This window comes from Rattus norvegicus, chromosome 5, assembly GCF_021556685.1.
Source record: "Rattus norvegicus strain SHRSP/BbbUtx chromosome 5, alternate assembly SHRSP_T2T, whole genome shotgun sequence".
Taxonomy (NCBI): Eukaryota; Metazoa; Chordata; class Mammalia; order Rodentia; family Muridae; genus Rattus; species Rattus norvegicus.
The window spans coordinates 171,846,418-171,869,384 of NC_141538.1; the positions used below are offsets into that span (position 1 = coordinate 171,846,418).

Consider the following 22,967-nt stretch of genomic DNA (forward strand, 5'->3'; position numbering starts at 1 on the left):
GGAAATGACCCGAGCACATGACCATGGTCAGTGCACTGCCTTCTAATCCCACAGTGCTGTCATGGGCATCTGAACCATATCCCCTGAGCCCAGAGAATCTCATACCCAGCACCACAGGACTTGTAAGAAGACAAGACAGGAGTCTTCTCAGCAGCGGCTGGGACAAAGGGGACCATGCTAGTCCTCTAAGCCTAGACAGAAAGACCACAAATACACAGGACCCAGACAAACACAAACACAGACACACCCAACTCAGACAAGATTCTCTGACTGCTCCCAAGATAAGAGGCGTGAAAGCGTCCCGGAGGCACAGCCCTCTCCAGTCCCACGTCTCTATAGTGGTCCCAGGGAGTCCACCAGTTATCATACACATGACTACCTCAGGTCTCAAAAGGGTGCAACCAACCCAGACAGACAGGTCTCCACTGAAGGGAACCCCACAAGCCAAGTCCATTTGGAAAGACCTGCCTGCAACATCTCCCACCCGGGGCACCAGCTGAGGTAAAAGTGCCTTAGAACACACAGCATATGCACTCCCTCTGCAGCCCCCAGAGAATGAGGCGACCATCCTTCTTCAGAGCCCCTCCCCCCACAACTCTGACACTCTGCTGGAGGGGCGCCCAGAGAAAACCGGGCTGCAGCATCTATTCACAGATTTAGAAAAAAAAAAAGTTTGATGCAATAGCTGAATTAATTAGGTCTCCCAAGAATAGCTGAGCCAATGCAACATTCTGTGTGTGCAATTTAATAAGCCTGGATATTTAAAAGTTAAAGACACTTAGGATGCATATGCAAAGAAACTTCCTGTGGACTCCAGTGAATGATTTAGGTACCAAGTGGCCCAGGAAATGCCCAGGCAGATCTCACAAAGCTTTCTTTGACTCACATACAACACAGCCTGGGCTGACAGGCCTCCACACCGAGCAAGAAGAGCAACAGAAGGAAATGGGTGAGTCCAAGTAAACTGCAGACCATCAGCAACTCCCGCAGGCCAGGCCACTGACCACGACAAAGTAGCCTCGGCCGAGCACAACTCGGGGGTTGCAAGTGCCAGGTCTCTGCCAAGACAACTGGCTTGCTTCACTTTAGCTGTCCCTGCCCCACGATTTAAAGACAAAACCGGAGAGGCAGTAAATATGTATGGATAGTCAGCTGAGGCTCACAGGAAGGCATCCCTCCCGGTCATCAGTCAGAGAGAAAGGGGGCAAACTTCATTCTCATGGGGACATCTCTGCCAAGGTCCCATGGAGATATGGGCCAGAAAGTCACAGCCTCTAGAGTCCAGGTACTCTAACCTCCCAGAGCTTAAGGTGGCCTCTTTCTCAGACCTTCAGAGCTTACTTAACCTGTACGGTCGAGGACTATGAGCCCTCAGAGGGCTTTCCCGTTCACTCTACTCCATAGGTGCAGCGCAACAGACAGCACGAAGGTGGCCTCATGGCCTTTCCCACAAGAAACTGATGAGACCCCTACTTTCCGAAATCAAAACAACCCAAAGCCAGATAAGGTCGAACCATGAGCCCCAAGCCTTTACAACCCACAGTCCCCAGAGCAGAAGGACCCCACCCACCCACCCACCTTGGGCATAGCTTGCCAACTCCCAAGACCCGGAGACACTTACCCGGGGCACCCTCCGCTTGTACTTGTTGGCATAGTCGAACTTCTCCTTCACGTCGTCCAGGCAGCGGCCAAGGCGGGCCTGCTCCTCCTTGCCCGTGTAGTCCTGGCTCAGCAGGATGTAGGCCCGCCAGTTGGCTGAGTCGAAGCCCCAGTGGCAGGTCCGGTTCTCCAGGGCCTTGTGCGAGTGTACAACGAACTTGTGCGGCGGGTACATGAGGCGGCAGTCGAGGCACTGGATGCAGGCGGCGCTAGGACTGCTGTACAGCTCGGGCACCAGCAGCCCTTTGCACTTGCCGAAGCACTCGTGGTACACGCGGACGCTGCGTTCGCTGAGCTCCAGGCCCAGCGCCAGGCTGGCCGCCAACTCCTTCTTGCAAGGCGGCGGGTAGGCGCCGCCGTAGAGCAGCGCGTTGCACAGGCGCTCCGCGTCCGTCTTGGTAATGAGACCGCAGGAGGGCGCGGAGAAGGGCAGGATGCCCATGACTTTGAGGATCTCCAGCTGGTCGGCGGTGCAGCGCGAGCAGTAGATGTGCAGCTCATCGCACACCGAGTTGATCTGCTGCAGTGAGAAGTCGCGCAGCACCGAGTTGAGGATCTGCGGCAGGCACAGACGCTTCTCGCCTCCCACCACGAAACAAGAGATGGTTTCCCCTTCCAGCACGGTCTCACAGCGCTCGGTGGAGCGGTCCGACGGCATGAAGAAGGGCCCGGGAAGCACGGGCGGCGGCGGCTGGATGGCAGGCAGGTGCAGCACGGGCGGCGGCTCCGCGGCAGTGGGCACCGGCGCTGGCACTGTGGCCGCACCCGCCTCCTTGGCGCTCTCCTTCTTGTAGGCCTCCTGCGCCCAGCGCGCCGAGAAAGCGGCCGGGCCGCCCAGCGAGCTCATGGAGCTCAGGTGGAACTGCTCCAGCGTCTTCTGCAGCCCCGGGTGCGGCTGGAAGCCGCCCCGGCCGGCCGCTGCAGCTTCCATGGTGCGATCGGGCTCCCCCGGCCGCTCCCGCTCCCGTGCGCCCGGGCCCCCACGGCCTCCGCCGCCGCCCCGCGCACCCCGCCGCCGCCCGCGACCGCGGCCACGACCGCCCCCCGTCGCCGGCTCACGGCCGATCACGGCCCCGGCCTCGGCCTCTCCCGGGGGCGCGAAGGCGAAGGCGGGCGGGGCGAAGGGGTCCCGCCGCTGGAGCCCGCCGCCGCCCGGGCCCGGCGCCACATCCACGCGCCCCGCGCCGCGCCCGCCGCCGCCCGGGCCCCCCGCGCGCCCCCCGCGCGCCCCCCGGGCTCTAGGCGCCGGGCATGCCCCGGCGCGCGCCGCCAACGCCAACGCCAACGCTCGCGGGCCCGGGGCTCGCGGGGGGCGCGCGGGCAGGTGCCGGCGCCGCGAGGCGCGAATCGCCGCGGCAGCCGAGGCCGAGGGGCCCGGGAGGAGCGGGGGCGCGGGCGCGGGGCCCGCCGGGCCGTCCTCGCGCGGCGCGCCGCCGCTGCCCCGCTCCTCCCACCGCGCGGCGCCCGCTCGGCTCGTCCCGGCGGTGCTGACCGGCCGCGTCGCGCCCGCCGCCGGCCCCTGGCGGCCTGCCCGCCCGCGCGGCCGCCTGCCGGCTCCCGGCCGCCCGCTGGCCCGCGCGCGCGGCTCCCGGACGGCGGAGGCGCCTCTGGCCCGCGGCCTCAGAGCGCCGCGGCGGCGCGGGGTTTTGCGCTCTCAGCGCACATCTTTCCGGCGGCTCGCTCCGGCTCGGACTGAGCGCCCGGAGCTGAGCTCACGCCGCCGCGCGCCGCCCCGCCCCGTACCGCCCCGCCCCGCCCGCGCCAGCCCCGCCTCCCGCGTTGTTTGTTGCTGTGCGTCCGCCTCAGCCGGAGTGCGGGCCAGGAATGTGACCAGCTCTGGGCAGGCTCTTCCAAGAACGCGCGCTCCCCCTCCCGGGCTCAGTGGCATTCGGCTACGCCCGGACCGAACTCGGCCAAGCTCGGCTTTGTCCGCCCACAGGTCGACTCCGCTCGGGTTCCCCGTCCCGTAGCTCGGCCCCTCTCGGCACTGCTCGGCCCTGCTCGGCCCTACTCGGTCCGGGCTCGGCCCCGCTCGGCCCTACTCGGTCCTACTCGGCCCCGCCTTGTGGAGGCCACTGGAGGCGGCCACAGCGGAGGCGCCTGGGGCCCCCCTTCCGGCCGAGGCCGCTTCCTGCGCGGCTGGGAAGACTCCGGTCCTGCTGCCACCACGGTCTTGGGGGCCCCCCGAAACCCACAAGGCCCCCGCCACAACCACAGGCCAGCTGAGTGGCGGTCCGCAGCAGATCTCCGCTGCCGCCCTTCATCCCGGGGTCCCCATTCTACGGAGACACTCCGAAGTAACCTTCACTCCCCCCACTGCTGGAAGTCATGCTCCACGAGACATTCGTAACAAGGACACCATAGAACAAAACCCAGGTTCCCTCCCTCATAGCAAGGATGCCACAAAACATTCGGGTTCTGATACAAGAACGTCTCGAGGCACCCTACGGTCTCCACACACCCCTGTCTCCATATGATAGGGGGAACACAACGCGCATCCCAGGTTACATAAAGGACACCACAGAAAACTCACGCCAGGTTACTCTATGATGAGAAGATGGCACAAAACCCCATATGCCTACACAACCAGAACCTCACAAAGAACCACCCAAGGTCTCCATTGCAGAAGGACTGCACAAAGTACTTCTGAGTTTCCATGTGTAGAGAGAATACCACTTGATATACAGAATTCTGCACCCAAGAACGACACAGGATTTGCAGAACCTAGGAGCTCACAGCATGACATGGGGATGCTGAGATGCATAAGAAATACAGCTGTGGCACTTGCCTAGCAAGTGCAAGGCCCTGGGTTCGGTCCCCAGCTCCGAAAAAAAAAGAAAAGAAAAAGAAAGAAAGAAAAACAGCTGTGGAAAGCAGGCTACATGGACTACCCCATGAACTGTGATCCAGTCTCTCACCAGTGACATAGGTACCAGCAACATCTGTCTACTGGACCCTGTTGAGTGAGGTGGGAACTTTGGAACGGAATCCTGCCTTGAAGAAGCTGTACCTAGTAGCTATTGACCCTTCTTGAGCCAGCCATTAACCAATAGCTTGGACCGATCTCTGTGATTCTCTGTGATTCAGGCTGGCAGCCTCCAGGACTGGGAACCAAGTATCCATCTGCATATGTATGGCCCTCCATATATTGACTATACAATGGGATCAAGGCAGGACAGTCTTGCAGAAAGATAACTAAAGCAGGCAACGCCTAACAGAGGCCCTGACACAGGTATTCAAAACCAGAGCCAGGACAGTTTAAGTGAAGAAGTGGGAAATTTTCCCCCAAAAGACCAGGAGCTCAAATTGGCCTGGGCACAGGCCTTTCCTGATTGGGGAAGTAGGAGGGCCATACCCAGGGCAGCCTGGGTTATCTTCAGCTTGTGACAAGTTTCTTACCTCCTGGTAAGATCAAAACAGACACAAACCAACACTCCTAGACACAGCACCTACCTCGGGGCTGGCCAGGCATCTCTGTGCAAGCCTTAACTACCCCTACCTCAAGACAGGCCTTGATATTGAAAGTGCAGGTTTGATATCCCACAGTGCCCAGGAGATTGTCCTCTCTTGTTAAGCACAACTCAGGTTCCCAGTTTCTTAGTTGTCTCTTCTGTCAATACATGTGACAACTGGTATAAGATTGGCAAAATAACTCAGCAGGCAAATGGTTGCCCTCAAGCCTGACAGTCTGAAGCATAGTAAGAGAAAAATGGCTCCCGTAACGACTGCTGACTTCTGTACATACACTATGGCATGAGCCTCCCCACAACTTAAAAATCTTTTTTCAGTATAGTAAAATAAACAGTTTTTTAAAAGACAGCTGATTGCTTCATTAAAGGAATATTAGAGAGAGAGAGAGAGAGAGAGAGAGAGAGAGAGAGACTTAGTTGTATCCCCATAGATAGCTTTGTCTGCCCGCATGCAGACTCCATACAAATTAATGTTGCATTTGAGAGAGTGACTTCCTCGAATGGGATTATAGTCTATCCAATTCAGGCAAATTGTAATCCAAAGAAGGTGACTTAGACAGTCCTTGAAAGATTCGTGCATGCCAAAATATACTCCTTTTTTTTTTTATTTCGGCTCTTGGGAACAGAGTCAAACAGATCTCCGAGTTCCAGCCTAGCCTACCCTACACAGTGAGACCCATCTCAAAACAAACAAGGAAGTTATGATCTTTATCTTAGTGGGGCCCTGGGCACCAGTCTGGGTGGTTAGTGCTTTCAAAGATGCTAAACGCATGCTCTATGCAAGACCCAAGCCAGGGACTAGCATTGACTCCTAGGTGCAGGGTAAAGAACCCTAGAAAACAAGGAAGGTCTCAGGCTGGCTCCTGTAGCTTCCCACCTCAATGGACTCAAAAGCTTCTCCTCCATTTGAGATGATTGAGCTTCTGAAGCAGCCTGACCCACAGGGCAGCCGTGACAGACAGAGCTAGCAGGGCTCCATGTGCTCCCCGAGCTCAGTGGAGGTTTTCCACCTGCTGACTTTCTTCCTTCAACCCCTCCCACAGCTGCTCGGGCCCCTGACACAGTCGTGCTATGGGCCAGGCCTCCATGTGGGTAAATGGATCATCTAGTTCATAGACACAGTTGTGTCGGGTGAAGAACTGGAGGCTTGGTGTCTACCCGGAGGACCTTCAGCACACAGGCAGAAGCAGGGACCCAACTTCACGAGGCCCATTCAGCTCACTGCCTGGACCTTACCATACTGGTGTGCTGGTCAAATGCTTGTCCCCCTTCTGCAAATGCACACTTGCTGAATCTCCCTAGACAAGTGTCAGCTAGGGCCTGGGACTGGTTTACCTGCGTATGAAAACGCCATAGTGAAACTCATTACTTTGTATGCTAACTTAAGAGAAAGAAGTAAAGGAACCATGTGGTGTTGGGTGATACCGTGTGATCTTTCATCGTACCTATAAACACGTGTTTGCACAAACGTGGCCAACACTCCCGGCTTTGTCCACCAAAGGAGGGACTCTGAGAATCAGTCTCTGAGCATCAGAGAGCATTCTAGTCTTCCAAAAAGACCCAAAGCCTGGGGAGAAACACTGAGAAGCAGGTGAGCCCAGGTCAGTTGAGAAGGAAGACTCTCGGGGTTGGGGATTTAGCTCAGTGGTAGAGCGCTTGCCTAGCAAGCAGAAGGCCCTGGGTTCGGTCCCCAGCTCCGGAAAAAAAAAAAAAAAAGGAAAAAAAAAAGGGAAAAAAAAAAAAAGGAGAAGGAAGACTCTCCAAAAATCAAGGCAGGAGAGCAAGGGACACAGAGGGGATTTGGGGGAGCTCCCCTTAGCCAGATCAGATGGTGTAACGGATAACAGGGATGGGTAGTAATCACAAAGTAAGATAAGAAACCACAAGTTCATGCACATTTAATATCTACTATAATAGTTAAAGGCAAAATGAGAACTATCTGCACGTTTAAAAGCGTTTCCCTCAGAACTGCTTATTGGTTACAAAGGGAAAAGAGTAGTTTCCCAGTAGAGATTCTGGAAGCCACCATTTTAACTGGGCCCACCAGAGTGGATCCTGTAAGTAGTAAGAAATAGCTGCTGCCCACCTCAGTAGTGTGAGCAGATCCCGCACCCACCTCTATCACTATGTCCAAGACCCCACGGCCTACATCTAACTATGACAGGTTGTCAGCAATGAGACATCCAAACATAGATCTGGGTGCTTCTCCCCCCTCCCGAAGCCTCAGCAGGAGCCCTTATAGGCAATCAGGGCCACTGCGGGCAGGGAAAGGCCAGGCATGCTGAAGGCTAACCAGGACAAAGAGACAAGGACATTTTGGTCTAGCACGTGCTCCTGACCAGGTTGACCTATCTTGTCACAACAAAAGGCAATACTGGGACAACCAGGGAGCCCTGGATTGTGTCTCAGTCCCAACATGACCCGCTTTGGATGGCCCTGTTAGGGTATTGCAAAAACAAAACAAAACAAAACAAAACAAAAAAACAAAAAAACAAAAAAACAAAAAAAACCTGTCCTTGGTGTATGGAAAATTGTCACGTTAGCCACGTTAGCCACCGAGTGTCAGAGAGATGGACTCCTGAGTTACTCTTACAGCATTTCTTTAAATCTGGTGTCAGGGTGCCAACTTTATTGTGTGAGGCAGGCTGAGTTCTCCGTCTCTGCTGAGTACGTATGAAGGACAAACCGACCGGGTCTTGTGGGAACTGACAGAGCATGTGCCACAGCTCAACCAAGACAGTACAAGGTCCCCTTCTCAGGCCAAGCACAAACACAAGAAATAACTGTGCCAGGAGGAAAATGTGCTGTTTAAACATTCAACAAAAACGTGTGAGGAGCAGTAGACATAAGCCTGGTACCCACTCAAGCCACAGTTGTAAGAATGAAGACCAGGCTGTCAGCATGAGTCCTGGGAGAGATTCCCATCCACCCAGGGATAGGGATGAAGGCCAGAGTGAGGCTAAGTGTCCATTCTGAAGCAGTAGCTGGAACTGGACTTCTGTGAAGACAAGAAGTAAGGGTTGTCCAGTCTGAGGACAATCAGCTCAGACCGATATAGAGGAGAGAAGAATCCAAGAAAACCTGGAACCGAACGGGACGCGTCTAGTTGTCTCAAATTAGGGGGTCGGTGGGGGGAGAACTTGTTGGAAGATATAAGAAAGATCACCTTGGATCCAGAGAAAACTCTGGAGGTTAAAAAAGAAAGCAAAGCGAATGCTAACTTCAGGGGGAAAAACAAAGAGAAAAATACAAGCAGAGTTTACTACTTGGCTCGGCCGTGAATAATATTTACATAGTTATAGTGATATAAATGACTTAACAAGAAATTATGAAATTGCTCATTTTTTTTGGGAAGAGAAAAGAGAAAGAAAGGTAGGCGGAGAGCACTGGGTAAGTATGGTGGCTCACACTTTAATCCCAGCACTCAGGAGGCAGGTGAGGTCTGGTCTACGAAGGGAGTTCCAGGACAGCCATGGCTACACAGAAAACCGTCTCAGAAGCAAAACAAAAACAAAACAGAAACAAAAAAAAATAAACAAACAAACCAAACACACGAACAAACAGACCCTTATCCTCGGTTACATCTTACCATGCCTTAGCAGCTAGACGCAGGACAGAAAGAGACTCATAAGTTAGAAATACTGAGAGTGGTAAGACAAAAATGTTTGAGAAGATTGAAGGAGGCTGGTTTAGGAAACTGGAAGACACGGGGGGGGGGTGGGGGGGAGGTCTAAAAGAAGTCCACAGTACATCTTGTAACTATCCCAACTTTGGGGGCTTTTAAAAACATATAAGAATTTATTTCACTCTTGTTGTGTGCACGTGCCAAGGCTCACACGTGGAGGTCGGAGGTCACTCTTAGGAGTCTGTTTTCACCATGTGAGTCTTTGGGGTCAAACTCAGGTCACCAGGCTTGGCAGCAAGCCCCTTTATCCAGTGAACCATCTCGTCAGCTCTTTTTGGTCTTTTCTATATATCTGTATTTCAGTGGTAAAAATTAAATGGTCTGGAGATACAGTTCAATGGCAGAGTGCTTGCCTATCTTGTATGAATCCCGGGGTTCAATCCCCAGACCACCAAGAATAAAACATTAGACTGAGCGTGGGGAATTCCTTTAATCCAACTCAAGAGCCAAAGGCAGGCAGATCTCTATGAGATCGACGCCAGCCAGGGCTACACAGTGAGACCATCTCTTTAAAAAGAAAAAAAAAATAGTGTTGGTATAACAGTATACCTTTGTAACCCAAGTATTTGGAAGGTAGAGCCCAAAGTTTGAGGCCAGCCTGAACTACGTGAGACTGTATCAAAAAATAAATAAATAAATAAATAAATAATAAAGATAAAAACATTAATTTAAAAGGAAATGAAAATAATTAAAGAAGAACCCTAACCCTAAGCTATAAATAATACAGTGAGGTGGCTCAGAGGCTAAAGGTGCTTGCTGCCAAGGCTGATGACCTGAGTTTAAAACCGGACACTCGCCAGGCGAGGTGGCACTCACCTTTAATCCCAGCACACCGGAGGCAGAGGCAGGCAGATCTCAGTGAGTTTGAGGCTAGCCTGGTCTTCAGAGCAAGTCTAGGACAACCAGTGCTTTGTTACACAGAGAAACACTGTCTTGAAATAAGCAAGAGGGAAGAGGGAGGGTAGGAGAAAGAGGGAGAGGGAGACAGAGACAGAGGCAGAGAAAGCTAGACAGACAGACAGACAGACACGCGCGCGCGCACACACACACACACACACACACACACACACACACACACACACAGAGGAGACTCACGTGGTGGGAAGAGTGCCAATTACCAAAAGTTGTCCTCTGATCTCTGTCTACATGCTCCTGCACGCACATAAAGTAAATAAATGCAACTTAATAAAAACAAGCAAACCAAAAAAAAAAAATTTTTTTTAAGAAGGAAAATGAGCTCACATTCCCACATAAAAGAACCGTCTTGGTTTGGAGCAAGGCAAGACAAAACGCAAGACGTACTGTGGAGAACTAAGTCATCTGCTAAAGAGTGAAGCTGGTCCTGGTCCTGTCTTCGCTGCTTGGAAGTCGAGTCAGGAGAGTTGAAAGTCCAGGAGCTCCATGGAGCTACAGAGTAAGTGGGCTCAAGAACAATACAGGCAACATAGTGAGATCCTGTCTCAAATTAAAAGGTGAAAGGAGGATTTGGGGTGCAACGTGGTAGGTGGTAGAGTGTTTCCCCAGGGTATGAAAGGTTCTGGGGTCGATCCCTAGAAGTGTGTGGGCAGGAAGAAAGAATAAAGTGGAAATAATATATATATTTTTTAACATTTTTAGTTTATTTATTTTATTAGTGTGTGTGTGTGTGTGTGTGTGTGTGTGTGTGTGTGTGTGTGTTGTCTGCATCACTGTTTGTACACCTTGTATATGCCTGCTGACTGCTGAGTTCAGCAGAGGGTGCGCGTCAGGTCCCATGGGACTGGCGTTGACAGACGACCGTGAGCCGCTGTGTGTGTGCGCTCAGAATAGAACCCAGGTCCTCTGCGACAGCAACAAGTGCTCTTCGCCGTCTTGTAGCGAACTCTCCGGCCTCCATAAAAATGTTTTAAACTGAAATCAATCACTGTTAATGTTCCTGGACAAAACCGACACAGCACTTTGGTTTTATGTACCCGTGTGGTGCTAGCGTAGACCCAAGGTGTTGCGTGTGAGCCAGGCATTTGAGCACTGAGGAACAGCCCGGTCTGTTACTTAGAAACTTTACAGCTTTCATCCTACAAAAGAGAAAAAAAAAGTGGATTTTTGTAGAGTGAAGGAGCCATTGGTGTTTTAAATTTTCTTCTTTGTGTAAATCTGTATTTTCTAGTTTTTTTTTTTCTTTCTTACTTTCTTAAAGAAAAAGACGCTTTTGGTTTTTGTTGATATTCTCTGTTGTTTCTTTCTAGACCATTCTGTCCAGGAGGAACTTCCCCCACAACAGGAATTTCTGTAAAGTCAGCCACACTGTCCATGCAGGGTCACTTGTTCTGGGTGGTCTTAGGTATATGCCTGTCTCCCCTGGGGATCACCCTGGAGCCAGAGCAAGCTTGGAGTCATTTTGTGGGCCCTGGCATCCCACAGGCAATTTGATCTGCCTCCAACACACAGGAAGTGAGAACAGAGGGCTTCTCCTAGAGCTGTATCTGTGGGTGCTTCTGATCTGTGGGAACCAGAGAATGAGCTGGCAGCAGGGGCTGGTCCTACAGTAGCTGACCACCTCAGTCAGCACTGGGCCCAGCTCCTGCTTCCTTCTACTAAAGCGGGGCCTCTTTCCTGTGTCAAACAGGAGTGCCTGTTTGCCTACATCACTGCCAACCTAGAGAGGGTAACCATGGGGCCACCACACTCAGAGACCGAGCAGAGGTCAATGACCAATCTCAGGAGCCCATTGATCCTAAGCTGGGGAGGGAGGCTGGATGAGTCCTGGGCCCTTCTCTTGTGGAAGACCCCCCATCCAACCCATTTGCCTGATACAGAGTTCTAAGGCTGAGGGTGCAGCGTCAGGAATGAGAGGAGAGGGCTCCCATCCTGAGCAGCTCAGGCCCTGGAGTTGATGATGTATTCAAAACCTGTGACAGCCAGTGTGACATTTCACCAAAGGCCAGGCTGGAGGATCGGCACAGACCTGGAGGAGAGTATATACAGACACCCTATCCTACAGTCCCACCAGAGCCTCCTGGACCCTGTCCCTTGAAGCATGCTGTGCTGCTCTGGAATGTACACCTAGCTGGCGATCGCCTGCCTTGGGCTCCAGACACACCGAGCTGATCACAGCACAGCCGCCTCATGCCCGTGGCCTGCAGCATTCTGCCAAGCCCGGGCCCTAAGGCTAAAGCTGTGATCCCAAGTGGCTAAAAGGGTTCATGTGTAAAACATGAGGAGCTTCAGGGCAGAGGGGGCAGGGATCATGGCAGCCCCAGTCCATCCCTCATCCCTATCATCCTCTGGGCTCCCTTTGCTGTTGCATTGCCTGACACATAGACAGCAGTGGCGCTGTCCCCGTCACACAAAGGTTCAGTCTGCTTCTCCAACAGTTAAGGCCACTTCTCAATGTCTCTCCCAGGGCCCAAAGCTACAGTGGTATTGGGAATCATGGTGGAACTCCATGTGCCACAAGATCAGGGGTCCTGGTGGTACATTTACTTCACCTTGAGGTTCAAATCCAAACAGCACACTAAGCATCCGAGGACGCTAACTGCTAAGGGACTGAACAGTCAAGACGTGTTGGCTTACAGGGCTCACACACTATCATCAAGAGAGAAGAGAGCAGGGGATATTTTCAGGGTCAGACTCCAGAGGCCTTGAGGAGCCCCTAAAGTACACTGTCACCCAGACTCTTACCCATGAAATATACCTGTCGTGCCTCCCAGCACTCAGGCAAGGTCTTGAGATCTTTCTCTTATGTAGAGGGAGTCCAGCCTTCAGGCCCAGACCAAGTCCTCATGGGAGCCCCAACATCTTCCTCTCTCTTCCCTCTTGCTTCTCCCCTTAGTGGGTATGCCCCGTACTGAGCACCTCAGGCAGCCCCGACTCATTTCCGGTTTCCACTTGTAGGCCTATAAAATCAGGGGCTCAGACCCTCCCCAGGAGCTGCCTGCCTCTCAAGATTTGGCCTCGTAACACATAACTACTCAGGCTAATGAGCCAGGTTCCTCATGACCGGGGTATACCCTCGCTCTGCCTCAGGGTGTGCTAACTTTTTAGGCTGTCAGCAGATAAGAGAGTCTCTCTACATCTTAGGGAGTAGTTCATCGTCCCAGCAGAATTGCTGAAGTAAGATGGTTGTTTGGGCCTGCTCTGGAAGAGGATTCTTGTGTGACTAATACCTCTCTAAGCCTACTGATCATCCTGGTCCCAAGGAAGCACCAACAGCCCCTAACATAGCCTCTTTGAAGCACCCTCTCTCCATCTTGGGACCTGAAATCCCTCCAGAGGATGATCACCAAGATGCTGTCCTGGACCCATCCGAGGTGTACACCTGGGTTGCAGACCTGCCCGCTATAGAAGGCAGGTGATGCTGCACACGTCCCAGAGAGGCAGAGGAAACCGTAAGAAGAGAAAAGCCGGGTCTGGAAAGATGGCTCAGTGGTTAAGAGCACCAACTGCTCTTCCAGAGGCCCTAAGTTCGATTCCCAGCAACCACATGGCAGCTCGCAACTGTCTGTGACTCCAAGATTTGACACCCTCATACTCTACATGCAGGCAAAACATCAATCTGCATGAAATAAAAATAAATATTAAAAAGAAGAGAGAGAGAGAAGAAATGCAGGGTGAACAGCTATCAGTCTTGGAATCCAGTCCCATCAGGGCTCTTGCTCTTAGGGCAAGCAAATGCCCTGGTTTAGGACACTGTGGGTGGAGGAGGGTCAGAAGGCAGAGGGTAGCTGGGGTTAGGAAAGAGCTGTGCTGCCTGCTACCCCTCCACACCCTCTGGAACTCCTCCAGGGAAGATCCTGGGTAACTTAGGAGGAACCCTTTCCTCTGAATCACGGCCCTTCTGGCACCAGGCTGGTGGGGGCAGCAGGGAAGATTTGGGTCTGTGGCTGCTTGGTGATCAACCCGACACACCCTACATCCCAGGCCAGCCAGAATACCAGCCCCTCATCCCATTCAGGCTCCGGGGGCCCTTGTTGCCTCCAACAGACTCAGCTTATAGCTTTGCTGCCCTTGCACCCCTTGGGTTGGTGTAGCATCCTTCTCCCTGTACAGGCCCCAGGCCCCTCTCTCCTGGAAACAGGGCCTCCTCGTAAATCTGAGCCACACTTGGTTCCTGAACAGGCCCCCTCCCGCCAGCCCGCCCTCGTGCCGTCATTTCTGGCAGGCCCTTGCAGTGAGCTCACGAGTTACATAAGGCATTCGAGCTATTTCTTGGGGGAACAGCTCCCCCTTCGTGGGGCTCCATTTACCCTCGCCCTCCTCAGCCACCAACTGCCAAGCCAAGGGAGGTCTGGGCATGAAAGGACAGACCCTGTTCAGGGAAGGAGATGCCGCTACTCCTGCCTGAGGGCCCCCCTCCCCCTGCTATCAGAAAACAGTGGTATTTGCATGAAGGACACACAAGCCCAGATGCCCAGGATGTGGAACCTCGGGTGGTTTGGAGCAGAGGTGCAGAAGAAGGAAGGAAGGAGGGAGGAGGCAAGGGGGAAGTAAGAGTGAGAGAGGGGTGAGGACGGAAACAGCACTTCCAGGGCAGCAGATAGACATCCACAACAGGACAGACGTCTTTGCTACTCCTCCCGGGAAGGTTCTTGGTCTATCTCAGGGCAACTAAGTTGTCCTGCGGCCTCAAGCTCAGTGTTACCTAGTCAGCAACTAGTTTCTACTTTGGCCAGGACATAGGTTCCTCTGGGACTCTGGAAAGCGACTGCTTGGAGGAGCCCTCAGGTGCTAAGTCTACATGCTGATTCCTGTGGCCCAGCCCAGAGATGCAGGGAATCTTCCCAGGCTTGCCCCTTCAACCCCACTGCTGCATTTCTGTGGCCTGGGACTTGAGAGAACCTGTAAGGACGCTCAGCAGACACCCCCACCCCCACCCCTCTGGCCTCCTGGGAATGAGAGCACAGCTACGGAGACATGCAAACAGTTTGCACTGGATATTTCTGAGTGCTGGGTCCCATCCCAGCTTGTTCCAGAGGGAAATCCTGGCTCATGCAAGGAGGGGGTGTTTTTCTCATATGGCTACTTTTCCTCGCTGCAGCAGGGCAGGAAAAGGGCACCTGGGCCCATGCCAAAAAGTGTGTGCGCTCTCTCTCTCTGTCTCTCTCTGTCTCTCTGTCTCTGTCTCTCTGTCTCTGTCTCTCTGTCTCTCTGTCTCTCTGTCTCTCTGTCTCTCTGTCTCTCTCTCTGTCTCTCTCTGTCTCTCTCTCCCCCCCCCCCCCCCCGCCCCAACCCTGCAGAGTCTGCCTGAGGCCAGAGTTCAGACTGAAGGAGCAGGAAGCTGAGCTCCTCCAGCAGGCTGGCCACTTCCCCTTTCTGAGGAAGGGACACCCCGGTGGAGCAGCTTTCTATGTCCCAGCAGAGGCCATATGCTTGCAGATGTCCCCAGCTGGGAGACTCTCTCATACCATATTCTGAGTGGGGGCAAGCTCCCAGTAGTGCCTAGGTCACAAGCCCGGTGGGTGGTAGCGGCCTGGAAGTATCCTGGCCCCTCTCATTTGTCTCCAGGATGGAGTCTCTGTCCTCGTGAGCAACGAGAACTTGTATTCCTTTCTCTTTTCAGACTCTGATTCTTGGAACTTACACCCTCTTGGGTTTGCTATTTTTACCCACCCTGAGCCTTCCGGTCTCCATGGCGACGCCTCCAAACAGCAGATTCCAGGCGGCAATGACGTCACCTTTCCCTTTCCTGCCGCCCAGGCCTCTAGGCGCTGCTGCTTGGGGCCCAGGGGCTGCAAGGCTTCCCTGGGCCCCGTTCTGTGCCCCCTCAGAGCAGCCCCAAAGCCAAGACTCCAAGGTCTGTGGACCACAGCTGGACCTCTCTACTTCCTGCTGGCCCAATAGTTGGGGCCCCGGGGGAGAGCGTCCATCCTTCTCCATGCCCCTTGGAGTGGTTCTGCCAGAGCCCCTTGGCAGAGGGCACCGGCCCAGGGGAGGTGACCCAGAAGCAGCCGCCCTCCCACTCTGGGCTCTCTGCCATACCGGCTGCCCTGTTCTACAGAGCTGCCGCAGGCCCTAGTGGCTGGAGAGGAAGGGGCTGGCCGGCGCCAGCCTGCAGTCTGTCTGGCTTGGGAAGCTCCCCATGGCCCCTGCATCAGAAGCCAGTTCCCAAGAGAGGCAGCTACCTCAGCAGGGGGCTGAGGAGCCCACAGACTTGTGGGAAGCTAGAGTGGGAAACAGCTTACTAGCTGGCCTTCCAGGAGCTTGCAGGGGTGCACATTCAACTCCCTCAAGTGAGGGGAAAACAGGTCACCCTGCAGGGCCCCATCCTGCCCCTAGGCCCTGGCTAGACTACTGATATGTTCACATCTCTCCTCACAGCCCATGTCTCCCACAGTCAGCCTGCCTGTCAGGGGCCACCTTTTTCCTAGCTGGAGCCCTCTCAGGCCAGACTGAGAACAGGGACCCCTGTGATCCAGATAGGGCAAGGAGTTGTACTTCTTTCCTTCTCTATAGGAAGAGAAAGAACATCATGGCTTACTATGGCTCAGACATTTACTGAAAGAACTGAGAAGTCTTTCCTGTGCCTCGGGGGCTGTGGATGTGTAGGTAGAGTGCTGGCCTATGGTGAAGCCCTAGTTTCATCCCCAGCACCTTGTAAAGCGGGTTTGGTGGCATGAGCCTATAATCCCAGCTCTCAGAAGGTAGAGACAGGAAGATCAGAAGCTCAAGACTGTCTTTGGCTATCTAGTGAGTTTGACGTCAGTCTGAGCGACGCAAGACCCTCTCTCGGAAAAGAAAAATAAAAAGTCTTAAGTTCCCCTGACAGATTGGATAATTCAAGAGCTCTGCGTCCCTCTCTGCACCCAGGGGAGGGCTTTGTCAGTGAAAGAGCCCCACTCACTCCAGACATGCTCCCTACCACCCCCTTTGAGGATCCCCAAAACAGGGTTTGCTCTCTCCTGTGGCCTGCATGGTTCTGACTGACCCCTGATCCACCCTTGCCACCAAAATCAGGGGTTAGGAGTTGAGCAGAAAAGTAGCCAATATGGCTGTAAGATTCACTGAGTGTTAGAGCCTTAGTGTGGGGTCTCCCTCTGTCCTGCTGAATCCTAATAGGAAACGACAATCCTTAGGAATCCAGGGAGAGCCTGAAAGAAAGTGGTTTCCATGCTCACATTCCTGCCTGATTCCAGGAATGAAGTCCTATCTCGCCTGCATCTGACATTGACAGGCACAACCACAGGTCTGGGCAGGAGTCAGGCAGGTGGGTGGCGGTCTCCAGAGCCCCACACAGTCACCAACCAGGTGTGTGGAGTGTTCAGCTGGTGGGGTCTTTCCAGCCAGCCTGGCGCTCGGGATCCCTGTCCTAAGGCCATATCCAGGGTGAAGTACTGGGGAAGGGGCCTCTTGAGACAGGGTTAGAGAGCCAGTGAGGGTCTGGGTATCTGAGCCGGGTGGCTCAACTCTCAGAAGTGGAAATGGCTAATGTGAGGGAGGAGCTGTGGCTTGTATGAGAGAGTGAGCGCCCACTCCAGCCTCCCTCTAGATATCAGGCAGAAAGGAGGCCAGGGACTCCTGGGGAGTGGTGAGCAGACAGGGGAGCTTCCCCATTGAGGGTGTTGAGTAAGTTCACAGAAGAGCATACAACAGCCTAATGAGAAGCCCCAGACCAAGTACTGGTCAGCCTACTCCACCCGAGTCGAGTCATGGTCTCTCGGAGATACTGATCCTTTGGGTAGTCCCTAGACCAGGTCAGAACATGGAATTAGAAGGATTGGGGTGATGGGTCTGGAGTGGAAGGCTCACACCCTAGGTTCACCTGACCCCATTTTCCAGAATGGGTAAAGAGTGAGCTTTCCGAGTAGGCAAAAATAGCAGATACAGAGGCCCTGAGGAGCATTTGGTCCCTGTATGCCTCATGCAGGGGAATGGAAGGCAGAGTGGTCAAGAAGGAAGTATGTCGGTTAGTCAGTCAATATAGTTTTACTCCCTGGGAGACATGTGTCTGAGTGGGCACCATATTGGACTTCCCCCCTCCCCCAAACCATAGCTTGAGTGGACAGGCTGAGTGGAGAGGGTGGGGGTCAGGTCCCCACGCCTACCAATTACTGGGGCTTCCCAGGTACTTGAACCAACAACACACCCTCAAGTATCCACTTCCCTGTCAGGAAAACTAAGGGGTAATGGAGAAATTACATGAGGCAGACAAGGCTGTTTTTCCTGAACATTGTGTTCCGAGCTCTTCCCCTAACCTGGCATAAGGCTAAAATGGGCTGCTGAGGGGAAGGCCTTCATCTGGCCAGCTCAAGCCCCTCTGGGGCCCCTGGTTGGCTCCTCCTACTTTGCCCGTGGAACCACTGCCCACCAACCTGCAGGATCTGCAGAACTGAGGGCGGGGGGTTCAGCAAACAGGCACCTTAGCAACTCAAAGAGGGGGACAGAGGCTGAAGACTCACGGGTGTGTTTCGGGGTCTTCCGAGGCTTCGGGACTGGCGTCTGCCTCCACCCAGCACCTTTCAGAGACTAGTCCACTTCCATGCTTAGGGCTGCCCTGCAAGCTCCCATCTCCATGAGTAATATTTAACTTGGAAGGGCCCTGGGACAACTGCAGGGGAGAAGTTAATAACAAGTTTGGATTTCAGTCTGCTTGCCAGGAGAGGAGGGAGGGAGAGGCATAAAGAGAGGACAGAGTTGAGGGAAAGAAAGGAGGGCAGGAAGCAGGGCATAGAGACCGGGCTCCACACACCGCTCAGGCCAGGAAATTCAGGGCTGTGGTCTGAGCGTAGCCAAGGGCCCAGGGTCACAAGACCATTTTGCCTCGGGAGTAAGAACTGTAAGGCCAACTAGTGGTTAGACACACACTGGACATGTGGGTGAGCCCACCAAGTCTTAGTTTCCCCTGCAGAAACCACCATGGATTAAAGAGAAGTCTGGGAAGATTGTTCTGGGCAAAGACCACCACCACTATTGCCACTGCCACCAACACCACCACCATCCACCTCCATGTGCCTCTACCACCCCCACTGCCACCACCATCATCCCCTGCACTCCCACACACACCACACACATGTACCACAACCACCACACACACATACACACATGAATACACACTAGCACACCCACACATACCACACATACATATCACACCCCCTCAACACACACACACACACACACACACACACCAACCCCCCAGCACACACACCACCCCCAACACACACACCACACACACTTACCACCACACACACACACACACACAACCCACACACATACACACACCACACACACAACCCCCAACATACACACCCACACACACCACCTCCCAACACATCTAACACACACCCCAAACACACACAGCCCCCTTACACCCCACACCACCTTCCAAAACACCCAACACACACACCAACCCCACCACACATACACACACATATGCAGGTAGGCACACATGCATGCACACATGCACATACAAACCTTTCACACACACACACACACACACACACACACACACACACACACACACACCCCTCTCCCTGTAACTCTGAAGCTTCAACCCAAGGTTGGAAAATCCATGAGGCTGGAGTAAGAATGAGTTTCCATGCTGAGGGTGGGGAGTTGGGGAGAGTAAGACTAGAGCTAGCACAGACTTTCTCCACACAAAGGCTGCTTGCTGCAGGGGCCCAGCACATTCAGGGTTGATCACTGCAGACCTGGGCTGTCTGAGGAGGCTATGGCCGTGTGCCCTCACTTATCACAGTATGGATATTCCTGGGGGAAAAACTGCTGCATTCGTGTTTCTGGTACCTGCCTGGCAAAATGTACCCCCAAAACACACAAGAGGAGAGAAAGTTGGAGGCCAGGCCTAGGTTTCCATCCTATGACAGCAGGGAGAGAAAGGCTGGGCTAGAGATCAGCTGTGCCAGGCTTTTCTGACTTCAGCCAAACTCCCATAGAGACCCAGGAGCCCTTTCCTGGCATGGGGTGCTTTCTTATTCAGAGAAGAAGAGAGAGACCTGGATCACTTTCTAGTCTCCATAATACCTCAGTGGCTAATGCTGAAGGCCCTTCCCGAAAGGACCAGGGGCAGGCTGCCCTGGGTCTCTGAACCACTTGGGCCTGGACCAGCACACTCCAGTTCTTCCAGCAGCTTCGTAATTTCTGGTTTGAGCCCCATCCTGGGTCATTCTCACACACTCACTTCTATTCCAGAGTGTGGCAAACCTATGGGTTTTGGTTTTTTTGTTTGTTTGTTTGGTTGGTTTTTCAAGACAGGGTCTCTCTGTGTATCCCTGGCTGTCCTGGAACTCACTCTGTACACCAGGGTGGTCTCAAACTCATAGGGATCCACCTCCCTCTGTCTCCTGAGTGCTGGGATTAAAGGCCTGTGCCACCACGCTCAGCCCTAAACCTGTGGTTTGAATGACATTGTTTTTCACCAATGTGAACTTTCACAGGGAAAAGACTTCTTCCCCCGCCCCCGATCTTGGGACTATTTGTGGCTTGACAGTGGCTGTTGGGTACATCCTGAGGTAGATGCAGCCACCTTACCCAGGCTGGGGACACAATGAGACACTCCCAGAGCCTCCATGTGACAAAGACCACGGCATGGGAGATGCCTTGTAAGCTTTTTACCACTCCTGGTTTCTGCGACAGTTTGTTCCTGAAAGTTGAACTCCTCTGTCTTCAACTCCACAGCCTGGGACGGATTCCTCTTGGTCATAGCTTTTCAATTCGTGAGGCAGAACTTCCCTGGGTTTGGAAAGGGCTGGACAAATTAGGCCCTACAGGTTATTTCTTAAGGGGAAATATCAGCTTTTACCATCAGATCACACTAACATAGAGGACTAGAGCCCAGGGAAGGTGGGCTGCAGACCTCCTTCTTCTGTGGCTTTGAACAGAGTCCTCCACACATTAATGTAGCATTTCTGGGGACAGGGATACGTCCCAGACCCACAGCATTCATGTAGTAGAATGAGCCCACACCGATGACCCACCCTGGTGGGAGCCCCTCATCTTTCCGATCTGTAGAGCGCCCTGGTCTTCCGGTAGGTGGCACTTAGAGCCAGCTTTGAAATATGTTCAGTCTCGCTCTACATGCAAAGCACACTGTATTCTCAGAACCTAGGGTGAACAAAGGCAAGAATTAGAACAGGCTCATCATTTATACGGGGTTGCTTCTATGTCAGGGACCATGTTCAACTGCATGCCGTAATTGACGTTAATCTCACCTACCTCTCTTTGTCTTTCCATAGGCGGCTATGCTAAATTTAACACATGACCTATCTGTGCTTTCCATTTCTACTGTGCAGGTGTCTTGGGAGCACTCCTGACTGTGCACTGTCCGAGCAAGAAGAAGCCGGATTCAGGCGTTGGAACTAAAGGAAATTAGTGCTGCAAGGTCTTACAGTATGATGAACTGTCCCGGCAGCGGGTGATCCGAGGCCCTCAGGGATCGATCTACCCCGAAGACAGGAGCGGGATGTGGCCTGGAGATGGAGCTGTTGAGGGTTGAGGATGGGCGGGGCATGGGAGAGGCAGGACATGGGAGGTACTGGGAAGGAGAGAGGTGCCAGCGGTTCTGGCAGGGCAGCAGATGGTGGAAGGCAGGCACTGAGTGCAGGACACAGGAGAGGTTGACTGGGGTGCAAAGCCTGGCCAGCCAACAGAAGGCAGCACCGGCAGGTGACTAGCAGATAGAGGCTGGCCAAGGCTACCCTGCTTGGTGCTTCTTCTCCTTTTTCTTTTTCTTTTCTTTTCTTTTCTTTTCTTTTCTTTTCTTTTCTTTTTTTTTCCTCCCGGAGCTGGGGACTGAACCCAGGGCCTTGCGCTTGCTAGGCAAGCACTCTACCACTGAGCTAAATCCCCAACCCCCTGCTCGGTGCTTCTTTTCGGTGGTGCTTAGTTTCCTGCTGGGTATTCCTAAGCCATTTTAGTTGCTGGTCCACAAAAGACAATGGGAACACACCTGCTGATTGCCCCCAACTCCTCATCAACACTGGGCAGTGGGCAGACTCCTAAGAGGAGGCGGGGCCTCTTGAAGTCCTGGGTTTGTAGGATTTCTAAGTCTCTGCTCATTTGGTTTTGGGCTCTTCCCTGGTGCTTCCACCTCCTGTACCCAGGTAGACTCACTGTGTCGAGTAAAGAAACTATTCCGGGAGCTGATTGTCCCCAGCGACTCTCCTAGAGAGGAATGGGGTCCTTCCAAAGAGGACCAAGGGCAGCCTCTGCAAGTTCATTCAGGATGTGCCAGGATGGTAGGCTACAGCCAGAACCCAACACGGGATCACAGCATTGGCAGAGTCGACGGCATGCCAAGCGTCCAGGCTTGGAGACTACTGAAGGACACACCAGCCTGTGACCTGGCTGCAGAGGTGGTGGCCTGTGAACATTAGGGATTGCTTAGCTTGACTGTCTGTGGGAGATGATGAGAGACGGCTAGGCCCAGAAGAAGAGTTGAGTCATCTCTGCATAAATTTCTGGGGTCTTCCACAACCCGGGAGGAATCCAGATGCCAAGATTCCACCATGCAGGTTACCTCACCTTGTAGTTAGAATTTCTCTTGCTATGATAAAAGCCACGACCAAAAGCAGCCAGAGGAGGGAGGATTACTTCACTGTGTAGCTAGTAGCCCATCATCCGGGGAAGTCACAGTAGGAGTTCAAGGCAGGAAGGAGCACAGAGGTAAAAACTGAAGCAGAAGTTACAGAGGAACAGTGCTTACTGGCTTGCTTCTTACGTACGGTTTGCTCGGTCTGCTTTCTCATGGTATCTGGGACCACCAGCCCAAGAGGAGGAGTGAGGTAGACCATCCTACACCAATCCTCAATTAAACCAACCAACCAAACAAAAATGCTTGTAATGACCTTACTGTGGGGGTGTTTTCTCAGTTAAGGCTCTCCCTTCTCAAATGACTCTAGCTTCTGTCAGGTTGACAGAAGTGGAAACTGAAGGGTTCTTTGGAAAGTCCTTTGTGTTGGTTGGTGTTTTGCTAAAGCAGACACGTGAAGGAACGTTTCACTGAAACAGACACAGGTGAAAGGATGTTCTGCTAAAGCAAGCACGTGAAAGGACACGGGATGAAGGATTCTTCGATAACGGCACGCATGTACTGGTCTGCCTTACACTGCGTAATTGAGCTCCTTTTGTCGGGACTCCATAGAGAGAAACGCACCAAAAAAACCTTTTGGTGGTCTGCTGGCAGCGTCTTGCAGCTTCTGTGGACTCAGGATGATTGGTAGAGT

General features: G+C 53.3%; 1 protein-coding gene and 1 long non-coding RNA gene across 3 annotated transcripts in view; both read right to left on the minus strand.

The window, feature by feature from the left end:
* Ski (Ski proto-oncogene) overlaps positions 1–3,353 on the minus strand; it is a 69,191-nt gene extending 65,838 nt beyond the window's left edge. For both annotated transcript variants that reach the window (NM_001100715.1, XM_087549520.1), the window contains 1 exon segment: positions 1,622–3,353. In NM_001100715.1, the coding sequence (NP_001094185.1) occupies positions 1,622–2,590 (969 nt within the window). In that variant the 5' untranslated portion in view covers positions 2,591–3,353.
* Positions 3,354–10,412: 7,059 nt separating this feature from the next.
* On the minus strand, positions 10,413–15,687 carry LOC103692526 (uncharacterized). Its single transcript, XR_015621385.1, has 2 exons — positions 15,403–15,687; positions 10,413–10,868 (listed from the first exon to the last, which is right to left on the minus strand). It is a non-coding gene; the product is annotated as an uncharacterized LOC103692526 (long non-coding RNA).
* Between the last annotated feature and the right edge of the window lie 7,280 nt (positions 15,688–22,967).